Source organism: Melospiza georgiana, chromosome 2 (assembly GCF_028018845.1).
Source record: "Melospiza georgiana isolate bMelGeo1 chromosome 2, bMelGeo1.pri, whole genome shotgun sequence".
In the NCBI taxonomy this organism is placed as follows: Eukaryota; Metazoa; Chordata; class Aves; order Passeriformes; family Passerellidae; genus Melospiza; species Melospiza georgiana.
Genome location: NC_080431.1, coordinates 63,783,768 through 63,801,924, shown reverse-complemented (window position 1 = coordinate 63,801,924; position 18,157 = coordinate 63,783,768). Strand labels below are relative to the sequence as shown.

The window sequence follows — 18,157 nt, the reverse complement described above, 5'->3', positions numbered from 1 at the left end:
TAAAATCCTTCAACCAGGATGAGAAGTAAGGCACAATGCTTTGCAGTGCAGAGTAAGATGAGAATTTTAAGCCAAAGAGCCTTCTGGCTCTTTCTTAGCATAGGCTTATTCCTGCAGACTGGACTGTTTTTTCTTGATGCCTGTCCCACATTCCATGCCAACCATCTCCTCCCACAGGTGCTCCATTTTCTAGGGTTCCTTTCCTGGGACAGAGAGCTTAGATTCCTTTCTAAGAGTACCCTACTTATTCTCATTATTTAGACAGAAAAAAAAGACAAAGAAACACCTGAAGCAAGTCCAAAGGGACTAAGCTCTGGGAGCGCATGTGAAGGACACAGGAGTCAGAACAGCAGTTCCCTCCATTCTACCCATGAAGGGTTGGGTCAGGGTAGACACAATGAGAATTTGTCACCTGTGGGTGGTATCACAGGGCCCTTTTCTTTTACATGTTCATGAGTCCCTCTTTAAGGGATAAGGCTGCTAACAAGAGCAAGGATCCATAGGACAAAGTGGCTTAGCAATGTCTTTGCCAAAGGCTTGCCAAGCCAGCAGGAAGGGCTTTAAGGGGCTTGTTGAGGGATGGTGGTAACAACTTGCAGATGAGTAAAGAAACAGAGACTGAGAGCATTAAGAACACAAATGTGATGGGTTTAAAAGTGCTCCTCAAAGGATGAAACAGGCTGAAAGGAGACCAACATGAAATGCCTGTGTAGAAGTATGTTCAACTTCGGAAACACAAGGAGCTACAGCTTCACATGCAGGTTCAGAGCTGCAACATTACTGCAGGCACTGATATGTGGTGGGACAGGTGGCACGACTGGAGTGTTCCAAGGGACAGGCGGAAGCTTGTTAGAGCTCTTCAGGGCAGAAGATGACAGAAGATTGACACTTCTGTGCAAAGGCAGCTCAAATGAAAAATGGTTTTCTACAGACTGGGCAGCAATCTAGTTGAGTGCTTAGGAATCATGATCAGAGGAGAAGCAGTAAAGAGGACATCTTTTGGGGTGAGATCTCGTTACAAATCCCCAGAACAGGGCTTTTAGTCATCTTAAAGCAACTTGAGGAAGTTTCCAGATCAGACTTACAAGAGATTATCTCCCTGACATTTGCTCACATACCAGATGGGCTACTCAGGGGTGTGACTTTGCATCTGCTATTCACAGCTAGTAAGAGCTGGTCATGGATGTAGTAATTAATGCCAGCTTTCAGTTATCATTAAATAGTGGAGTTAAAGATTCCGAGGAAAGGGAGGAAAGAGGGCAGACAAGCACAGGACCTGGATGTCACCTGGATGTCATGAGACCAGATGTCACCTTCTTCAAGACTGGTAGGTGGGATCCTGTGGGAGTGAACTCTGAAGACAAAAAGAGGTCAAGAGAGCTGACAGGTCCTTAGGACAACCTCTTCCAAGCACAAGAACGGATACAGAGGAAAACAATAAGGCCACTGATTCAGCTAAGCAGGGACTTAATGACTGAACTCCAGCACAAGGGCAACACATGCAGGAAATAGAAGCAGGTTGAGCTAGAAAGGAAGACAGCAGAAACACTGTCCGGACAAGAACAATGACAGAAAAATAAAGTTCAGCTAAAGCTGAATTTAGCAAAGGACAGCAAAGACAACAAAAGCAGCTTCTACCAGTACTTTAAGAGTAAAAGAAGGAAAAGGGAAAATATGCATTCTATTGCTGAATGGAATAGATGATTTAATGATAGTAGACAAGAGGTAAGGCTGAAATAATCAATGCTTTCTTTTGCCTTGGTCTTCACTGACAGGTTTTACCAGACCTTTGTGAGAGACAGAGTCCAAGGAGGAGACGAACTGTGCATAGCAAAGAGGAACAACCCAGAGATCTCTTGAGAAATCTTGGTGCATGCAAGCTCATAAGACCTGACAATCTGTCCAAGGGATCAGAAAGCTGGCTCATGTCATTCATTACTGGCTGCTATCTATCATCTTCAAATTATTAAGAAAATCATGAAGCAAGTACTCCTGGAAGTTATTTCTGGGCATGTGAAAGTCAAAAGATCCAAGGGAGTGGCCTGAAGTTGCATCAGGGGAAGTTTATGTTGGGTATTAGGAAAAGGTTCTTCACCCAGAGGGTGTTTGGGCACTGGAACAGGCTCCCCAGGGAGTGGTCACAGCACCAGCCTGGCAGAGTTCAAGAAGTGTTTGGACAATGCACTCAGGCACATGGTGTGATTCTTTGAGATGGTCCTGTGCAGGCCGAGGAGTTGGACTCAATGATCCTCATGGGTCCCTTCCAACTCAGCATATTCTGTGGTTCTGAGAACATCTAGTGTGGATTTACCCAGGTAAATCATGCTTTACCAACCTGTCTTCTTAGACAAAATGACTTACATCAACGGCTAAGACAAGTGCAGTGGATACCTAAGGTAAGAAGGTCTTCAGCAGCTGTGTACTGCACCCTTGCAACCAAGGTAGGATTTTATTGTCTTACTGGGTGAGAGCTCTCATCTGGACCTTGTCCTGTTAAATATTTTAATCAGTGACCTGGAGGAGGAGGGGAAATACACTCTTCTCAGGTCTGGGGATGAAACCAAACTGGCAAGTGCAGCCATTGCATTCAAGGGCAGGACTGACATTTAAAGACACTCAGACTGGAGCAGTGAGCTGACAGAGAATCGTGAAACTCAGCAAGGACAAATGCAAAGACCTGCAGCTAAAACAGGCTGACCTCCTGAGGATGCCCCCTTTCAACCCAAATGACTCCGTGATTTCTCAGGTGCACAAGTAATAACCACTCTCCTTTAACAAACGACTTCTTTTCAGGGTGTGTCTGAATACCATACCTGGTGCAAACACACTAATGTGTAGAATGCTTCACCTGCTGCAGTTGTCATTTCTGTATTGTGCTTCTGAAGTACCAGCATATCAAAAACCATCTGAAATCAAAAAACAGAAGCAGTTGTGTAAGTGTAAACTTAACTTTCCACTTCATCAACATTTGCTGCTGAAGCTCATCTTCACTTCTGATAATAACAATGAACATTTATTACAAACATCCAAGGTTGTTGTTTGCTTTGTTGTCCCCATTTTTTATTTTTGGATTTAGGTACCAGAACTTTAGAAGCCCAGTCTCAGTTTAACAGCATAAATTCACATCTCAAACCACTGGAACCTGTTGTTGATTTATATCAACTGTTCTTCAGAGAAACATGACATCACTTGTATTTTTCTCCAAAAGCTTCAGATATACCAGAAAAAATAATGAAAAAAGCCTTTGCTCTTCCAGAATAAAATACAGAACCTTTCCTCAAGTTTTGGAGACTCCTATAGCTCACAGAAAGTCAAACAGGGAAGAGATTAGTAAAGAGGATTATTATAATTTTAAGTGGAAACTCAGTAATAAGGAATGAAACTATGTTAACTTAGAAGATACATAATGACAAAATTATACTAATTTTTCATTCTCTCAGCTTGTCTGATGAAAGCATTTAATGAGAATCCTCAGAAATCCCAGCCAGTTTGGTAAGAAAAGATGTCTTAAGTAAAACTGAAACCTATTCAAAATCAGAAGACAAGCACACAGATTTCACAATTACTTTGTTGCTACTTAGTAGGAACCCAGTTGCTACCAGATCACTCCAAAATTCATTAAAGTGGATGGTCCTAAAAGTAAAGTACTGAACGTGACACTGAATTAAGAAAATGCATAATTCATTAGATACACTGAATAACTGACAGCATTTCCTTTCTAGTTCCCGGCTATGCTCTTTTTCATGCCTCTTCTTTCAGTACTCTACCCAGCCTCCAGTTCACAGAATTCTGGAAGCCTTCTGTTCACAGCTTCACCAGGAACTGCTAAAACTGTCAATCTCAAGTGCAGAGCATGGATATAAAAATTCCATTCTGAGAGACTCAGGTCTTTTGTTTACTGGCAATAATAGATTAATTCCCTCTACACCTCCATCCTCTTTTGTCTAGACTCTAGTCTGGAACCTTCAGTTCTTCATGCCCTCTTTCTTCTTAAACTGACACTTTTTTTTTTTTTCTAGGTAACAGGCTGTTTCTTACTATATGTATTATCCTGATTAATCTGGATATGATCACTGTTTGGCCTCTGGATGCTACTTTTATGCAAAAAACCAAAGTAACAAGAAAAATAGATGCCTTACCTTAAGAAAGTGCCTTGTTGCTAGAAAAAGAGTTGAATCTGTTTCTTGTGATTTTGCACACTGTTCTGCTAATGGTGTTACAGCCTCCAGACAGAGCTGGCAAACCTCTGAGCTCATTCTGATAATGGATGTTAAAGAATTGAAGTCAAATTTCAATTAAATGGTGGTCAAACTACCCAGTTGTGACACTAGAAAATATCTGAAATACTTGTATGTTTCAAGGCTTCTCTTCACTACAAAGCTGCTAATTAAAAAATCAAATTAAAAAAATGCTAGAAAAAAGCGTGGGGAAAGGATTCCAGCTTCATTACTTTTTTTATTAGCTACATGCCCTAAGGTAACATAACCCTCTCTGACATAACATTTTCAGAAAGAGTCCCTTATGGTCAAGCTCATCTGTTTCTGACACGTGCCACAGATTAGTAAAAATGGTACTCCCATTATGAGAGGGAGAGCCCATTGGCACCCTGACAGGAAATGCTCTGGAGCCAGCCCAGTAGAACAACAGCAATGTTTTATATTACCAGCTGAGAGACTAATTCAGGAATGGCTTTGGGATACCAGCTGAAGGCTTATGAAGTTACACACTCTGAAATGAAGTAATGGAGGAGGCAGGAATGGCTGCCAGAAAAAACTTACATGCTAAGCTACTTAAAGGCTGCGCCCAAGCACCACAAGTCGGAGGCAATTCAGCTAATGCTGGAATCTCAGTGGACACTACAGTGAAACTCTCCATCCCCAGAGAGCAGAGTCAATTACTGATATATAATTATACATGCAGATATTGATGGGAAAAAGAAAAAAAAAAAGATATATTTAACAGGTCCTTATAAAAGCAACTTAGATTTTTTTAAAAAAACATTCCCAAGAGCTATAAAGGATACGATGACATCCCTAACTCCAGTGAGTACATTAGGCTCTTAAAGAGGTCCTCTGGAAGTTGTGGAATCTTCTCAGGGAATATCTCACATATGAAAGTGATTAATTTATAATATTGATTACACAGAGATGGAAACTGTCAAAAGAAAAGCATGTTATTTTTAGATTCAATCACGTAACTGTTTTGGCATAATTTTCAACTGTACAAAGAGACAATACTGATGATGTGCACTGAAGAAAAGAATTTTAGCAGGAAACTTGAGTCATTAGAATAGCCACAACTTTATATAAATACAAACACTGTGGTACAATAAAAGATGATTCCTAAAGATAAACAGTAGATGGTGGCAGTCTGGCATCTGCTCTACACAAATTAAAGGAGTTTTATTTTGGACACAGACAAATCTAATCCTGTGGCGTAAAAGCCTTGTGAGCATTTGGAGCACAGTTGAGGGGCTCCCAGGGTAGATCCCTCACTTTGGTCTGATCTAAAATGGATGTGGATCTTGTGCTCAGCAGGAGCTACTGGATGAGAAAGCATGTGGAGAGGGGACAGCTGAGACACCCTCCTGAAGTGTTGCCCTGCTTCCAAGTAAAACATGAACACAGTGCAGCAATGAAATGCTGCTATCCCGTTGTTTCATATTTTACTGTTCTACTGGCAAGCTGCTCATGCCTATGATCGACAGCCATCTGTATTGTGGAAATTAATAGTTACTTTTAACCTCTATCACTATTTATGCTTCTTGTCACATTTCTGACACTATTAAACAAAGGACTCCATAAGCCACATTTCAGGTTTGGCTGCTGATCTGCAAAGACTTGCTTTTAGAAGTAAAGTTTTGCTTAGAACCTTCAGATATACATTTTCTCAGCTTACAGTATTTGTTTTCAAAGAGTATTTAGAACTATGGAACAGTTATTTACATTTATGAAGTCTAGAAAACTCAGGTGGAATGCACAGAGGAACAAATTCTGGGGAATTCATTACTACAAAGCTTTCGTATTCTAGCAGCTCTGTGTAAAAAATATACTTACCTTCAGCAGATCTTGTGACATTAGAGGCAGAACTAGATTAACCCCATATAAGACAACATCTGCTGCTGATACAGATCTATTTGTAACTTGCCCAGGCTCATGTCCTCTAAATACTTCATCTACAGAAAAGAAAAAAATATTTTGTATAAAAGGAAGATTAAACATATTGAAGGAACAGTCCCATTTCTTTATAATACAGACATTTTTAAAAATAGGACTAGTCCCCTCTCTCCAAATAAAATTGTGAGGCACTGTATTAAAATAGAAACTTAGTGAGTGGAGGCTGTCACATCACTCTATATTTATATTCATTGGGACTAAGCATTTCATAATCACTTGTACCAGATGGCATGCTAAACCAGAACACTTCAGATACTGAGGGCTCCCTTCCATTACAGAATATTGCATTGGTTTCTAGTGTAGCTGCTTCATGCCTGCACACATAAAGTTAAGGCCTACATTTCCCATCAACTGGCAATGACCTTACTTTTATAATTCCTGCATTGAGTCAGCAGCAGTATGTAGAAAATTCTCAACAGATTTGATCTCTGGACATTGCATTTATTCATATTACTTTGTTTCATGGTAAGTGTTTTCCACACAACTAACATCCAGATTTCCAAGCAAATACTTTACAAAGCACTGGGTTGTCCATTCAATGGACAAAGTCTAAATCTGCTTCTGTATTCATGTTGTGCATGCATGATGAAAAAAAATTATGTACTGCATTTCAGAGTACAAGATTCTCTCTTTCAACATATACCTCAGAAAAGCAATGAATATCAAAACCTGCTTGGTATCAAACTGAATCTGCCTGGCTTGTTATTTGTGCAAAGTGTATAGAACATGGTGAGATATGAACCATGCAAATGCAATTTTCAAGAACTGCAATTTTAAATGAAAGTAACGGGTTGGAATACAAGAAGGAACCCTTAAGTACACCCACAAACCATAAGGTATGTTCTGTGAAAGAGGAATACAGAAGACCCTCAATGATGGAATTTTAATGACTCAACATTTCACAAAAGTTGAATCCTGTACTAAGACCACCCATCTGCTCTCTTGAGCTACTTTACTACTTCTCTATGCGCTTTTTGTTATAAAACTGCTGGTACAACATATTCAGACTTGCAACATTCAGATTTCAAGCTGTTTCATACATCCATAATTTATTCTATGACAGCAATAATAATTTTAGGTGTTAGAATATAGTGACAAATCCTTCTTTGCTACTTAAAATAGCAATTTCCATATCCTGACCTAGTCAAGCCTAAACTTCCAGCTTTTACTTTACATGGACCGAACACAAGCCCCAGAATGCTTCTTACAGTTTACAAAACAACATGTAGTTCATCAGTTGTCAATTCCTTAATACCTGTATCACTGAAATCTATGAATTCCTTTGATAGAAGATTGGTGAGAAGCTCCATAATAAGAAGGAGATCCTGATACTGGTCTTCTTCTGCTGTAACATCTATCCGTTGTCGACCTAGATTATTCTTGGAATATACCTGGAGCAGAGTTAGGCAGGCCTCATACAAGTTCATGGCTTTGGCCTATAAAACAATGTTACATAATAAGAAAACATCCACATGCTTAAAGCTAAACATCTTGTTTTAAGATGGCATTATTTGGTAGACAACACTTCAAGATTTTAATTTCAGTGTATGATCACTTTTGTACCAATTGTACACAAAATCATCAAGGAAACAGCCACCCTAGACAATAAGAACACTTACAGCCATATATTGATGTGATACTGATTGAAAAAGCAAAAGATTAATTTTCTGAATTCCTCAGTTTTAACAAAAATCCAGACAAGACTGGTTTGGGACAGACTGACATATCTCACTAATCTCACAAACTAGATTACCAACAAAATCCCCTGGGACACACTTTAAAATATAGAAATTTAGAGCCACAAACAGTGTACTGTTTGTGTATACCCAGTTTGGAATGGGCAGGAACTCTTCCAAATTTGAAAACAAAATTAGCCAACAGTGCTAACTGCAAGATGCAAGTGCAATGCACAAACTCACAATTTTAACTGTTAACTTCTTGGGATCTATTAATGCCATGCCTAAGACTAAAGCAGTGTCTCTGTGGTAAGTATTTGCCACATAGAATACTGCTGCAATTCTCCTGGACTAGACTTCAGAGAAGTTTGATATTGTTATAAAAAAGTACACAACATAGTCTGTCTTCTTCTGCCACTCATGCATAGAGTTAGACCAGTGATGAACTGTGGTTAAATTTATGGGTAAAAAACCCAGTCTAAATGTCCTGCTTTTAATCTTTGCAAGTGTATGTTTTAAAACAAGGGAATCCTTTAACAGATATGTCTATATAGTCTTTCTCTCTATAAAAATCACTACATTTTATTTTGTTTAAGGACTAGCACTGTATACACATTTACAAGCATGCACACACACTCTGCCCCCCTCCTCCCCCTCCTGGCTGAATTTACCTCTCCAAGATAGCAAATTTGTTTATGTGCAACTTCAACAAAGACTTCTATTATGAGATTAACAGTCTCTGGTGTGTTTTTGTATATTTCCATTAATCCAATGCAATTATTAAGGAAGTCCATTAGGAAATTGAAGAGAATTGCTACGTTATCAATCTGGGTAGCCTCAGCAATGCCACAGAGTGCTTCTAATGTAGCAGTGATTTCCTGCTTCACTTCCTCCTCCTGGCAGATCTGCTGAAAGTTTTCCTGGTTTATCACATTCAAGAATCGCTGCTGAAGTGGCTGAAGAACCTTGAAATTTTCCAGAAAAGTCACATTAGGATGAGCATACTATTACATGAGATATGAGGTTTAAATCACTTAGCAAACTGCTCCTTGTACTGCCATGCCAAAAGCAATCACTTCCAGGTTCCAATGGCTCAGTTATGTCATTATCTGTCACATTAATGCAAGCAGAAGTGGTAGTGAGTAGTGCCTCTCACTGTCCATCATGACCTGCAGGCAGGTGTCAAAATGAGCACCTCCATGAATATTTTAGCTAATTTTGTAGTGTTTAAACAAATGACAATTACTTTCTCTGGCTCAAAGCATTTTATTCCCTTCAAATTCAGCATGAGTGGAAAAAATTGTTACAGCTTATTAATGAAACCATTAAGATTAATGCTCACAGTTATCTTTGCCACATTAAGATTCTCAATAGCAAAAGCACTTTTGTCATTTTCAATTTAGAAACTTCCACAAAAATAGTTGATTTTTTTCCCAATTACTTCCACTGCATTGCAGTTTTACCTTACATCTCTAATTCTGGGATCTGCCAATAAAAGCATGTTTTTATCAGAAGGTCAATGCTTCACAAAGTCAAATGGTGCTTCCTGATACCATTTCAGCTACTTTCTAGCATCAGCCTTTCTGGTATTAAATATCTGAGCTTTAATGGTGCCAGGGTACAAAGAGCTGGTCAAGACTCTTCATTATGTTCCACATCAGCTTTTTACTTACTGTCATTATCATTAAGTGAGAACAGAATAAATCATAACACCATAAAATTAAAATGAAAGGAAGAAATGTCCCAGTGCAAGGGAAATTTTTAATCTTCCCTATTAGTCTTTTTCAAACACATTGCTCTACTGTCTGTCTCACAAATACTTCAATTATTAGTGGTTTATTTTGGGTTGGGATATTTTAGATACAATTTAGAGACAAGAGATACAAGTATTGACCATCAAACAGAGAATAATTTAAAAATCTTCAGTATTAAATATCAAAATATGTTATACAAATTGATTTTGTGTCACTATAAAACTCCCTAAACAAACTGGCTTATATGGAGGCAATAGAAGCATCAAAATAGCTTACCTCTGTCCAGTATTGTTGCTTTGTTTCTGTATCCATATGAGCAAAACCTCCTAGAACTAAAGCTTTCATTAGTGTTCTCTGCACAGAACTAGACAAATAGTGAAGAGGAGGGCTTCGCCTTGCAAACTGTTTAGCTAAATTCCACCAGTTTTCACACTGAATAACTAAGTTTGCCCTAAAAGAGGGGAAAAAAAATTCATTAAAGACTTCACAAAATTGTATTAACAGAGTACATCAGGTTTCTAGCAGTTGCCAGAATTTTTTGTTGCTATATTTTTTTAATTCCTTTATTCTGAGGTTAAATTGCCCTTTGATTTTCATCTTACTAATGCCTCAGCTCTCAGATTTCTAAAGTATATACTCTGAAAATAAATCAATCCATACAGGAGAAAAGCAGGGAAGTTCTTTAGTTTTACACACATACACACACAAGAGTTAATGGACATATTGCATGGATTAAAAGCTTAGTCTCATTACTTCATAATAAAATAAGCAATTTATTTCAAAACTAGCTCCTGTGGGGTTTAATTTTTTTAAAAAGAAAAATCCTCAAGCATTTTAAATTCTCATACTTTGAACAGTCTTTCAGTAGACCGTGAATGTATGATTGCATGTATAATTGCATGTCAATTGACATAAATAAAGCATTCAACAACTTCCTGCTTCACAGTTTGCAATATCAAAGAAAACGTATTGAAAATTGACTGAATCCACAAAATCCTGTATTTAAAAAAAAATAATTTAGATTTACAAACAGATTTCATACTGGCTTAGCCAGTACCTGAACTCCTAATCAAAAAAAAATTAACAGCAACATAAAAATCCTTGCAATAAGAGTGGAGACCAGGAGAGTTTTCCTTTCTCACTGTTTAAGAGTGAGACACAAAAGTAGGGAAGGAGAGTGCACTTCTAAACAGTAATAAAAATTAGGTGATGTTTTGTCAAATACAGGTCTCACTCCTCAGCTTGTCAGACAAGTTTGTGGTGATTTTTTGTAGTTATAGTATGTTACTAAAGTAATTTACAGAGGCATGAATATGAAGTGCCCTATATCTGGATTACTGTGGCCAAAAAACTTTAAAGGAAGCAAAAGAAACTTTTTGACTTCCAGAGGTATAGCAACTTACCGCTCTCTCCTTTCCACTAATGTTACTAGCAGTTGTACAGTATCATTTGCAAGGTCCTGCTCTGAACTCCACACTGCCAGGTTACTGATCACTTTTTCTAAAAGGTAACCCACAATCCACTGGGAACCCTCTGTATCAGCACCAAATGCTGTACTAAATGGCAGACTTATCTATAAGAAAAGCATTAAAATGAGTGAGTTTTACAGAAGCCAGAACCCAAAAGTGTATGGCAATCATTGTAAGCAAATTCTTTTCAGGCTGTCACTTCTTTTCTACTTAAATGACACAAATGTTACATAGACAAAGGCAAAGAATACCTGTAAGAGAAAAATCTTTGCCAAATTTATCTTGTGATTTTAAGCACAACAGCTAAAACAAAGAAAAGTTTCAACGTCCTTACAAAAAAGGCTTGAGCATGTCTAGCTTTTAAGGCCAGTGAAAGTTCAAAAGCTTTAATAATTATAAGATCCCAAAATCACCTCCCAAAAGTGTTTCCATGAATTTAAGACATAATTCCTCAAAACTCAGAGGTAAAAATTATTACTAATTCTTGATCTATATAGAAACTTGTAAAAATTAATTTTCACCTCAATTTATCTGCATCTGCTTTCGGCAGATGGTTCCTTCGATCTATACATCTTTTAGGAAACATGTCACACTCTGGTCCTGGCACATTAAAATATGCTTCCTTGAAACTGCCTGTTCTCCTACCTTCAAAGAAAGGTTCTCAAGAGTGAAATCCAAAGACTTTGTAGTAATTGTGCAGGAGCTTCCTGTTAGCACACCACTAACATTTCTACCTTTAAGAACTCATATACATGGCTGAGCATAAGCTTTAAATAGAAGTTTCAATCACTTTCACATGTCAACACAAACTACATGTGCGCATTTCCTAGACACTCTGTTTTGTTTCTTCACATTGTTTTTTACATGGATCTTGCCCAACCGGTACCTTTATGAATTCTTAGCTGTGCTATATGTATGAGCTGAATAGTATGACTCCAAATATTTACAAGTCTGTGTGATACCTATTACTGTTAAGGAGAGGCCCCCTGAAGCGTTAGTATTCTTAGTTGCTTCAATAGTGGAAATAAAGGGGAGGAGGAGAAGACTTCTCAAAAATTAGAGCCAACAGGACCTCCTCAGGATGGGGGGCCTCTGTGAGCTAGCTGGATTACAGTTAGTTCAATAAGCAAAATCAGGATCAAGTTCTAATCATGATTAGTGCTGTCCAAGCACAGTAAGAAGTTGCCCTTTACAAAAATACACACTGTTGAAACCATGATATATACAATGAGGAGAGAAAGTAGCATGACATTAGCTAATGTATACTACCTTGTCATGGTGTTAAATATCTAAGTCAGAATCACGATCAAGAGCAATCACTGTATTAGAGATGAAATGTAAAATCTGATGGACAGTCATGATTTATAACATCACTGCAGTGAGTTTTACTCACTGTGCAGCCCAGGAGTACTATATTATTCTGATATGACAATGGCTATAAAAAAAAAATCACATTTACAGCAAAACGTGCAAGAGTCCCACAAAAAGCTAAATTTCTAATTAGCAAATGAAAGAAAACATCAAATTTCAAACAATTTCCAAAATAAATCACAACCCATATAACATTAAAAATAATTTTAAATTGCACTTTTAAATAGCTACACTGACATCTATATTCACAGGATGATATTATTGCTAATACTCACAAATAAATTCATAGAAGTTATATCCTTACCTGATCATACAACTTTTCATCTACTAGGAGGTAAGTTTTTGCCCAGCGCTTGAGGAACCATACAATATCTTTGCCCATCTGGGGGCTCAGGAGGTGTGTGAGATTTGCCCTTATTGCTCTAGATTCTACTTCTGACACTCTTAAAATAGCAGATAACAACCTGCAGATTTAAAATACAATGCACAGAGTGGTTTTTGGAGAAGCAATGCAACTACCAAAACCACTTTCATTTTTCACAAAATATGACAGAAGGATCGGGATAATACAAAGCACTTCAACTCTCATCAAGTAAAAAGCACACGAATTTATTGGTTTTGAAATGCACAGTGAGAGAGAGACTAGAGCAAATATCCTCCAAAAAGTTCCTTGCACTATGAAGTTTAATAAAGGGTTCTAATTGTGCAGTGATTGCAGGGTGACGCATACTAAAAAACAAATACAGAAATGACCAGTTATTTTTCTCTTGTTCATTACTGCTGGGAAACAGTCTGAAGTAGTAAATCATGAGGTGATTGCATTAATACAATCAGTCCATAAAACTACATTAAACTCTAGCTCTTGTAGTACGCCAATTCGATGTTGTAAGAATGTGATTGTGCATAAGAAATTTAGGAGCTGACAGCGGACTATTTCTTGAAGACATTTCAGAGTTATTCATAAAGGGCTTCAAATCTCTCCTTATTCTGATCTGGTTTTATTCCCACCACTGAAACACTGCATCAAGAAATCCTGTTTGGTGGTGACTTCTTGAAGTGGCCAATAGCAAAAGTGAGCAGTGTTCAACCTTCTAAACACTAGGCACATACATCATTGCTAATGAAGGTCCACTTTTTCTACCTTCTTCCCAGAAGAAAACATTTAATGAAGGCAACAACTAATCTTAGGTGAAGACTCCTCCATGTCAATTTAAGAGTGGAATGCAATCTTCTGAAGTGTGATGATCCAAATTGAGGAGTCCTTTGTGAGCATCAGCCTTCTTGCAAAAGGAGAAGGGAAATCTCTCCTGCTTCTTTTATAGGCTGACAGTGATGTCTGTACATAACTGACAACAATTCCTCATGCTCTGAGGATCAATTTTGCTGCTACTGCCAAGCTTGGGCAGTAACTCATATTCAAAGTAGAGAAGCTCACTGATGTTCTGGAAAGCATTTGCTTAAGCTGTATATGTGCTGAAGAATTTTAGAATATATATTATGTAAAGATTTTGATCTGCCAACTTTTTTTACTTCAGTAATTTTAGGGATTTTCTGTAAAAAAATAGATCAAAGATGGGTTTTCAGTACAAATACAAAAAACATTTCTGTAAATTCCCAAGACTTTGGCTTATGATGCTTGTAAGGACTATTAGGTCAATCTTTCCTTTTTCAATGTTCAGTGTTTACATATTGCTTACTTTTCACATTCACAGACGTCAACTAAACATTCTAGGGTTTTTTTTTTCTCTGAAAAAGCATTTAACACAATTAATAGTACAAGATGCATCCTTACCTAATTACAGAATCAGTTCTGTTGTACCCTGGGATGGAAGAGGCCTTTTCTCCTGGAGATCCCAGAATCTGAAGTGTTGTATTGATGTCAACCTCAGCTGAATGTTTAATGGAATATTCCATCACTTCTGGAGGTATTAGCGGAGTCTCTCCCTGAGTATCATTAGCCAAGAGGTAGCCTTACATTAAAAAAGAAAGAGTGATCACAACTTTCTACCCTAGGTTAACTTATAGCTTTCTTCAGGCTTAACTTCAGACATCACACCACAATCAAATGTTTGTACAGACCCTGACTAATACTGCTTAAATGCATGCAAGTTAATTAGAATCCTTAAAGCCATTCAGTAGGAAAAAACCTCAAGTGACAAGAAACCAAGACTGGAAAAAGAAACCACCAATTTAAAAACCAATAAAAAAAGTTTTGCTTCATGTAAAAGCACTACAGTCAATTCATCTACTTGGGGGAGGGACAAACCAACATTTTGTTGTCTTTTTTTTTCTTCCTCTGCTATGTGGCAAAAAAAGTCTTGTTTTACAACTTCTGTGCTGAGTCCATATCATTTGGGACTTCAGTTTTGCTAACATCTCAAATCTGTGAGAGTCTTTCCTGTGCTGTAACACAGTTTTCCTTGCCTAGCAACTTCAGATCAGTTGAAGCATGGGTTTTCATACAATACTCTGGCATCTAGATAATATTAATTCCAGCTTTAATTGCAGTTTTCAATATCTGATCTCAAAACCATCTGTGAGCTACAAACTCAATTATTATAAACAAATATTATAAATAAATATTATAAAATTATTATAAACAAAAATATTATAAACACATTCATGTCAACATCTGAGAGCAACTGAAACACCAGATCTTAAAAAACGTCCCACAAATATTTCATACATTATACATTTCTCCAAGCAGAGTACAGATTTAGTTGTTACTACATTTTCGAACTTAAGTAAAATTTCATCATCTAAAAATCAAACCCAAAAAGGCTCTAAATTCAAGAGGCTCTAAATTCCCTGAAACTTAACAAAATAGCGGGTCATGGATCATCAACACGGAGAAAGTCTAGAACTTACATGATTCGCTGTCACCATTACCCTGACTTTATGTTGGTTCCCTTATAAAGTCACGTGCTCCCAGCCACTGATACCATGAGGAGACTAATTTCTTGAATAAGTTGAAGATAACACAACTCAAACATCTATAACAAAATTAGTTGCAGAAATTTCCAACAGACATTGATGGAACCTTTACATGAGGTAATCATTAGAGATAATATTCCTGTTATTCAAGGCAGATGATAGTAAAACAAGGACTTTGCAAGTCCTGTATACAAGATGAAATCATTGTAAGGGATAAAATGTATAGTCAATGGAGAGTAGTTGATACACAGGGATTTTTTTTTCTCTGGGGTGTTCCAGCTGCAATAAAACTACCAGAATAAGTACTATTTAAAGCTGTTCACTAACCTGTGACTAAAATAAGCCAATGAATATCCTCATACAGGTCATCAAGCACTTTATTGTCAATTGAACCTGATGCTGGTGAGGCAAGTAACTGCTGCTGATGTCTTTGCAACTGTCCATGGAGCCTTGTCACTCGGTCTTCTAACAAACTGTGGACAAAAAACAAAGTAGCTTTACTGTTTTTAAACTGTTTTGGCAAAGCTAGGTTTTTCCTATGTGACTGCTTTATTGATTTGCATTTGTGACTAATTTTTTTTGTACTTACCTTGTGAGAAGAGGTATGCAGTGCTCTGCAGCAATCCTCCCCAGCATGCCTACGCTGGCCAACTGGTCACAGAACTGGTCTCTGTCATCTTCCTGCAGCTCACTTATTTCTTCTTCTTCCCGAGAGGCCACACCATTGGCAGTCTTTGGTTATTTCAACAAAATCAGAAGCAACCAGTTAAAGTCATACTTGTTAAATTCATTATCGCCATAATTTTTTGCATTATTTTGGCTCTTTCTTGCAAGACAATTTGCACTTATGAACAACAGAATTATTCTAAATTAGACGCAGTGGAGTTTAAAAAGAGTCACATGGGTTCATATTGTTTTTAAATTAGCGTTTCACAAACTCATTACCAAAATGCCACATTCAGTTAATTTGCTAACATTTAAATAGTTCTCAGTTGTCTGAGATCTTACATAAATCACATAATAGGCAGTATTTTTCATGATTAAATGAATGTTAGCCCTTTCATTAAAGTTTTTCCCTAATCTACTGTTTGAGAGGAAATAGTAGTTTAAAAAGTACCACTAAATTTTTTAAAAAGTACATTAAAAGTAAATGCTATAAACTCAGAAAACAGCAGACTAATAATCTTGATGATCTCAGTTTTATTTCTTGCTGATGCAGGAGCTGCACTGTTCAATTTCTCAAAGCTTATCTTGGTTGCATTATAAAACTATTTAAATTATAAACAGATCTTATTCCTTGAAGAGATGAACCATGATATGCAGAAACCAATTATAAATATTAAAAGTGTTCCTTCCTTATCTATTAATCATAAAATTTATTCAAGTAACTAAGTAAAATACAGGAGGCGGAGAAAGCCATCAGTCAGCTTTGTTTCTATAGAGGCCCTGGAAAACTGAATCCACTCCTTATGCAAAGTGCTTTTAATTCATCTTTTCTTTATGTAACCCAGCAAATCATTCTCTATTGGCAACTTCAAAGCTGCAGCTGCTTATTGAAGGGTGAGCCTCTGCTCTCAAAGCAGACACTGAAAGTTCCTGTTGCTGCTTTGATATAGAACAAGAAGCATTCTAAAATGCCAGCTGTGGCTTTTAAAGGTTACCCATGGGATAAATGACTTATCTCACAGAATGACATGAATCAACCTGTGTACACAAGTTATGTCAAGAGCGCCTGATATGAATTCAAAGCTCTCTTGTGAAATATTTCTCTCAGTTTTGGCACTGTTATTACCATCTGTTACATATTGAGATAGCAGAATTGTTTTACATAGTGCTTTTCAGAATGAGGTACCTCTGAGATCTTTGCACAGCTTCAAATTAAAGAGAGATTTTATACAGTTATTGAATTGAATCTGTGCAATAACTAATTCATCCAACATTCACATCCAACTATTGGTATAGGAATCTATTTTAGTAAGATCCAGATTACTGGCAAATGGACAAATCATCTTTCTTTTTCAATGGTTCAAGAGATACTTGTTATACTTGTAAATTTTCTCTAGACAGTCAACTGTTCAAAAACTCAACTAGGAATTTATTTTATCCAAAAAGAACACATATTCCAAGTTTCTTCCATTTTGAGTGCAGTCAGTCTACATTTTTTTTCAGATATTTATGCATGTCAGTTATATTTTGAAGATAGTGCATGGGAGGCAACAATCATAAAAAAGGGCCCAAATTTCACTGAGAATTTTAACTAAAATTCTAATTCAGAAGGAAGGTCAAAAATTTAGTCACTGTATCCTTGGAAAGAACAAGATACACATTGATTTGAGTTACAGGTTTACTTTTCTTCCTTTTTTTTTTTTTAAGTGATTTCCAACTTTACATTACTTTAGCTTCCCTCCAGAATGAGAGAAATGAACTGGGAAATCACAACTGAGTAACAAGTTCAGCATTTTTTTTCATTTCTGAAATCATAAGTGGCAATTCTATACTAGCTGCCTTGAGCTAAGGAATACACAGACACTAAAAGACACGGGCCAGTTACTGTATGTTATCATCCAAAACTACTAATGTGAAGGCTTACCAAATTCCTTGTGCCATCAGGAGCAGCTAGATGGCACTGAATGTAGGAATTAAAGACTTGAACAGCATGTTGGGTAAAGAAACCTTTATGGAAATGTTTGTCATCTTGGACCAAAGTAAGCCAAGATTCCAGTAACTTATCATATGCCTCCATATATACCATGTCATCTTTGTCAAGCTGCAAGAGA

At 37.1% G+C, this 18,157-nt stretch overlaps 1 protein-coding gene across 1 annotated transcript in view; it reads right to left on the bottom strand.

The window, feature by feature from the left end:
* XPO4 (exportin 4) overlaps window positions 1-18,157 on the bottom strand; it is a 79,311-nt gene that overhangs the window by 7,735 nt on the left and 53,419 nt on the right. The window contains exons 10-22 of the mRNA XM_058045483.1: window positions 17,971-18,147; window positions 15,970-16,112; window positions 15,708-15,853; window positions 14,239-14,416; window positions 12,751-12,910; window positions 11,010-11,179; window positions 9,883-10,057; window positions 8,524-8,817; window positions 7,432-7,612; window positions 6,057-6,175; window positions 5,024-5,154; window positions 4,140-4,257; window positions 2,814-2,906 (exon numbers count right to left, since the gene is read on the bottom strand). Coding sequence (XP_057901466.1) covers window positions 2,814-2,906; window positions 4,140-4,257; window positions 5,024-5,154; window positions 6,057-6,175; window positions 7,432-7,612; window positions 8,524-8,817; window positions 9,883-10,057; window positions 11,010-11,179; window positions 12,751-12,910; window positions 14,239-14,416; window positions 15,708-15,853; window positions 15,970-16,112; window positions 17,971-18,147 — 2,085 coding nt within the window. The remainder of the gene's footprint in view (window positions 1-2,813; window positions 2,907-4,139; window positions 4,258-5,023; window positions 5,155-6,056; window positions 6,176-7,431; window positions 7,613-8,523; window positions 8,818-9,882; window positions 10,058-11,009; window positions 11,180-12,750; window positions 12,911-14,238; window positions 14,417-15,707; window positions 15,854-15,969; window positions 16,113-17,970; window positions 18,148-18,157) is intronic.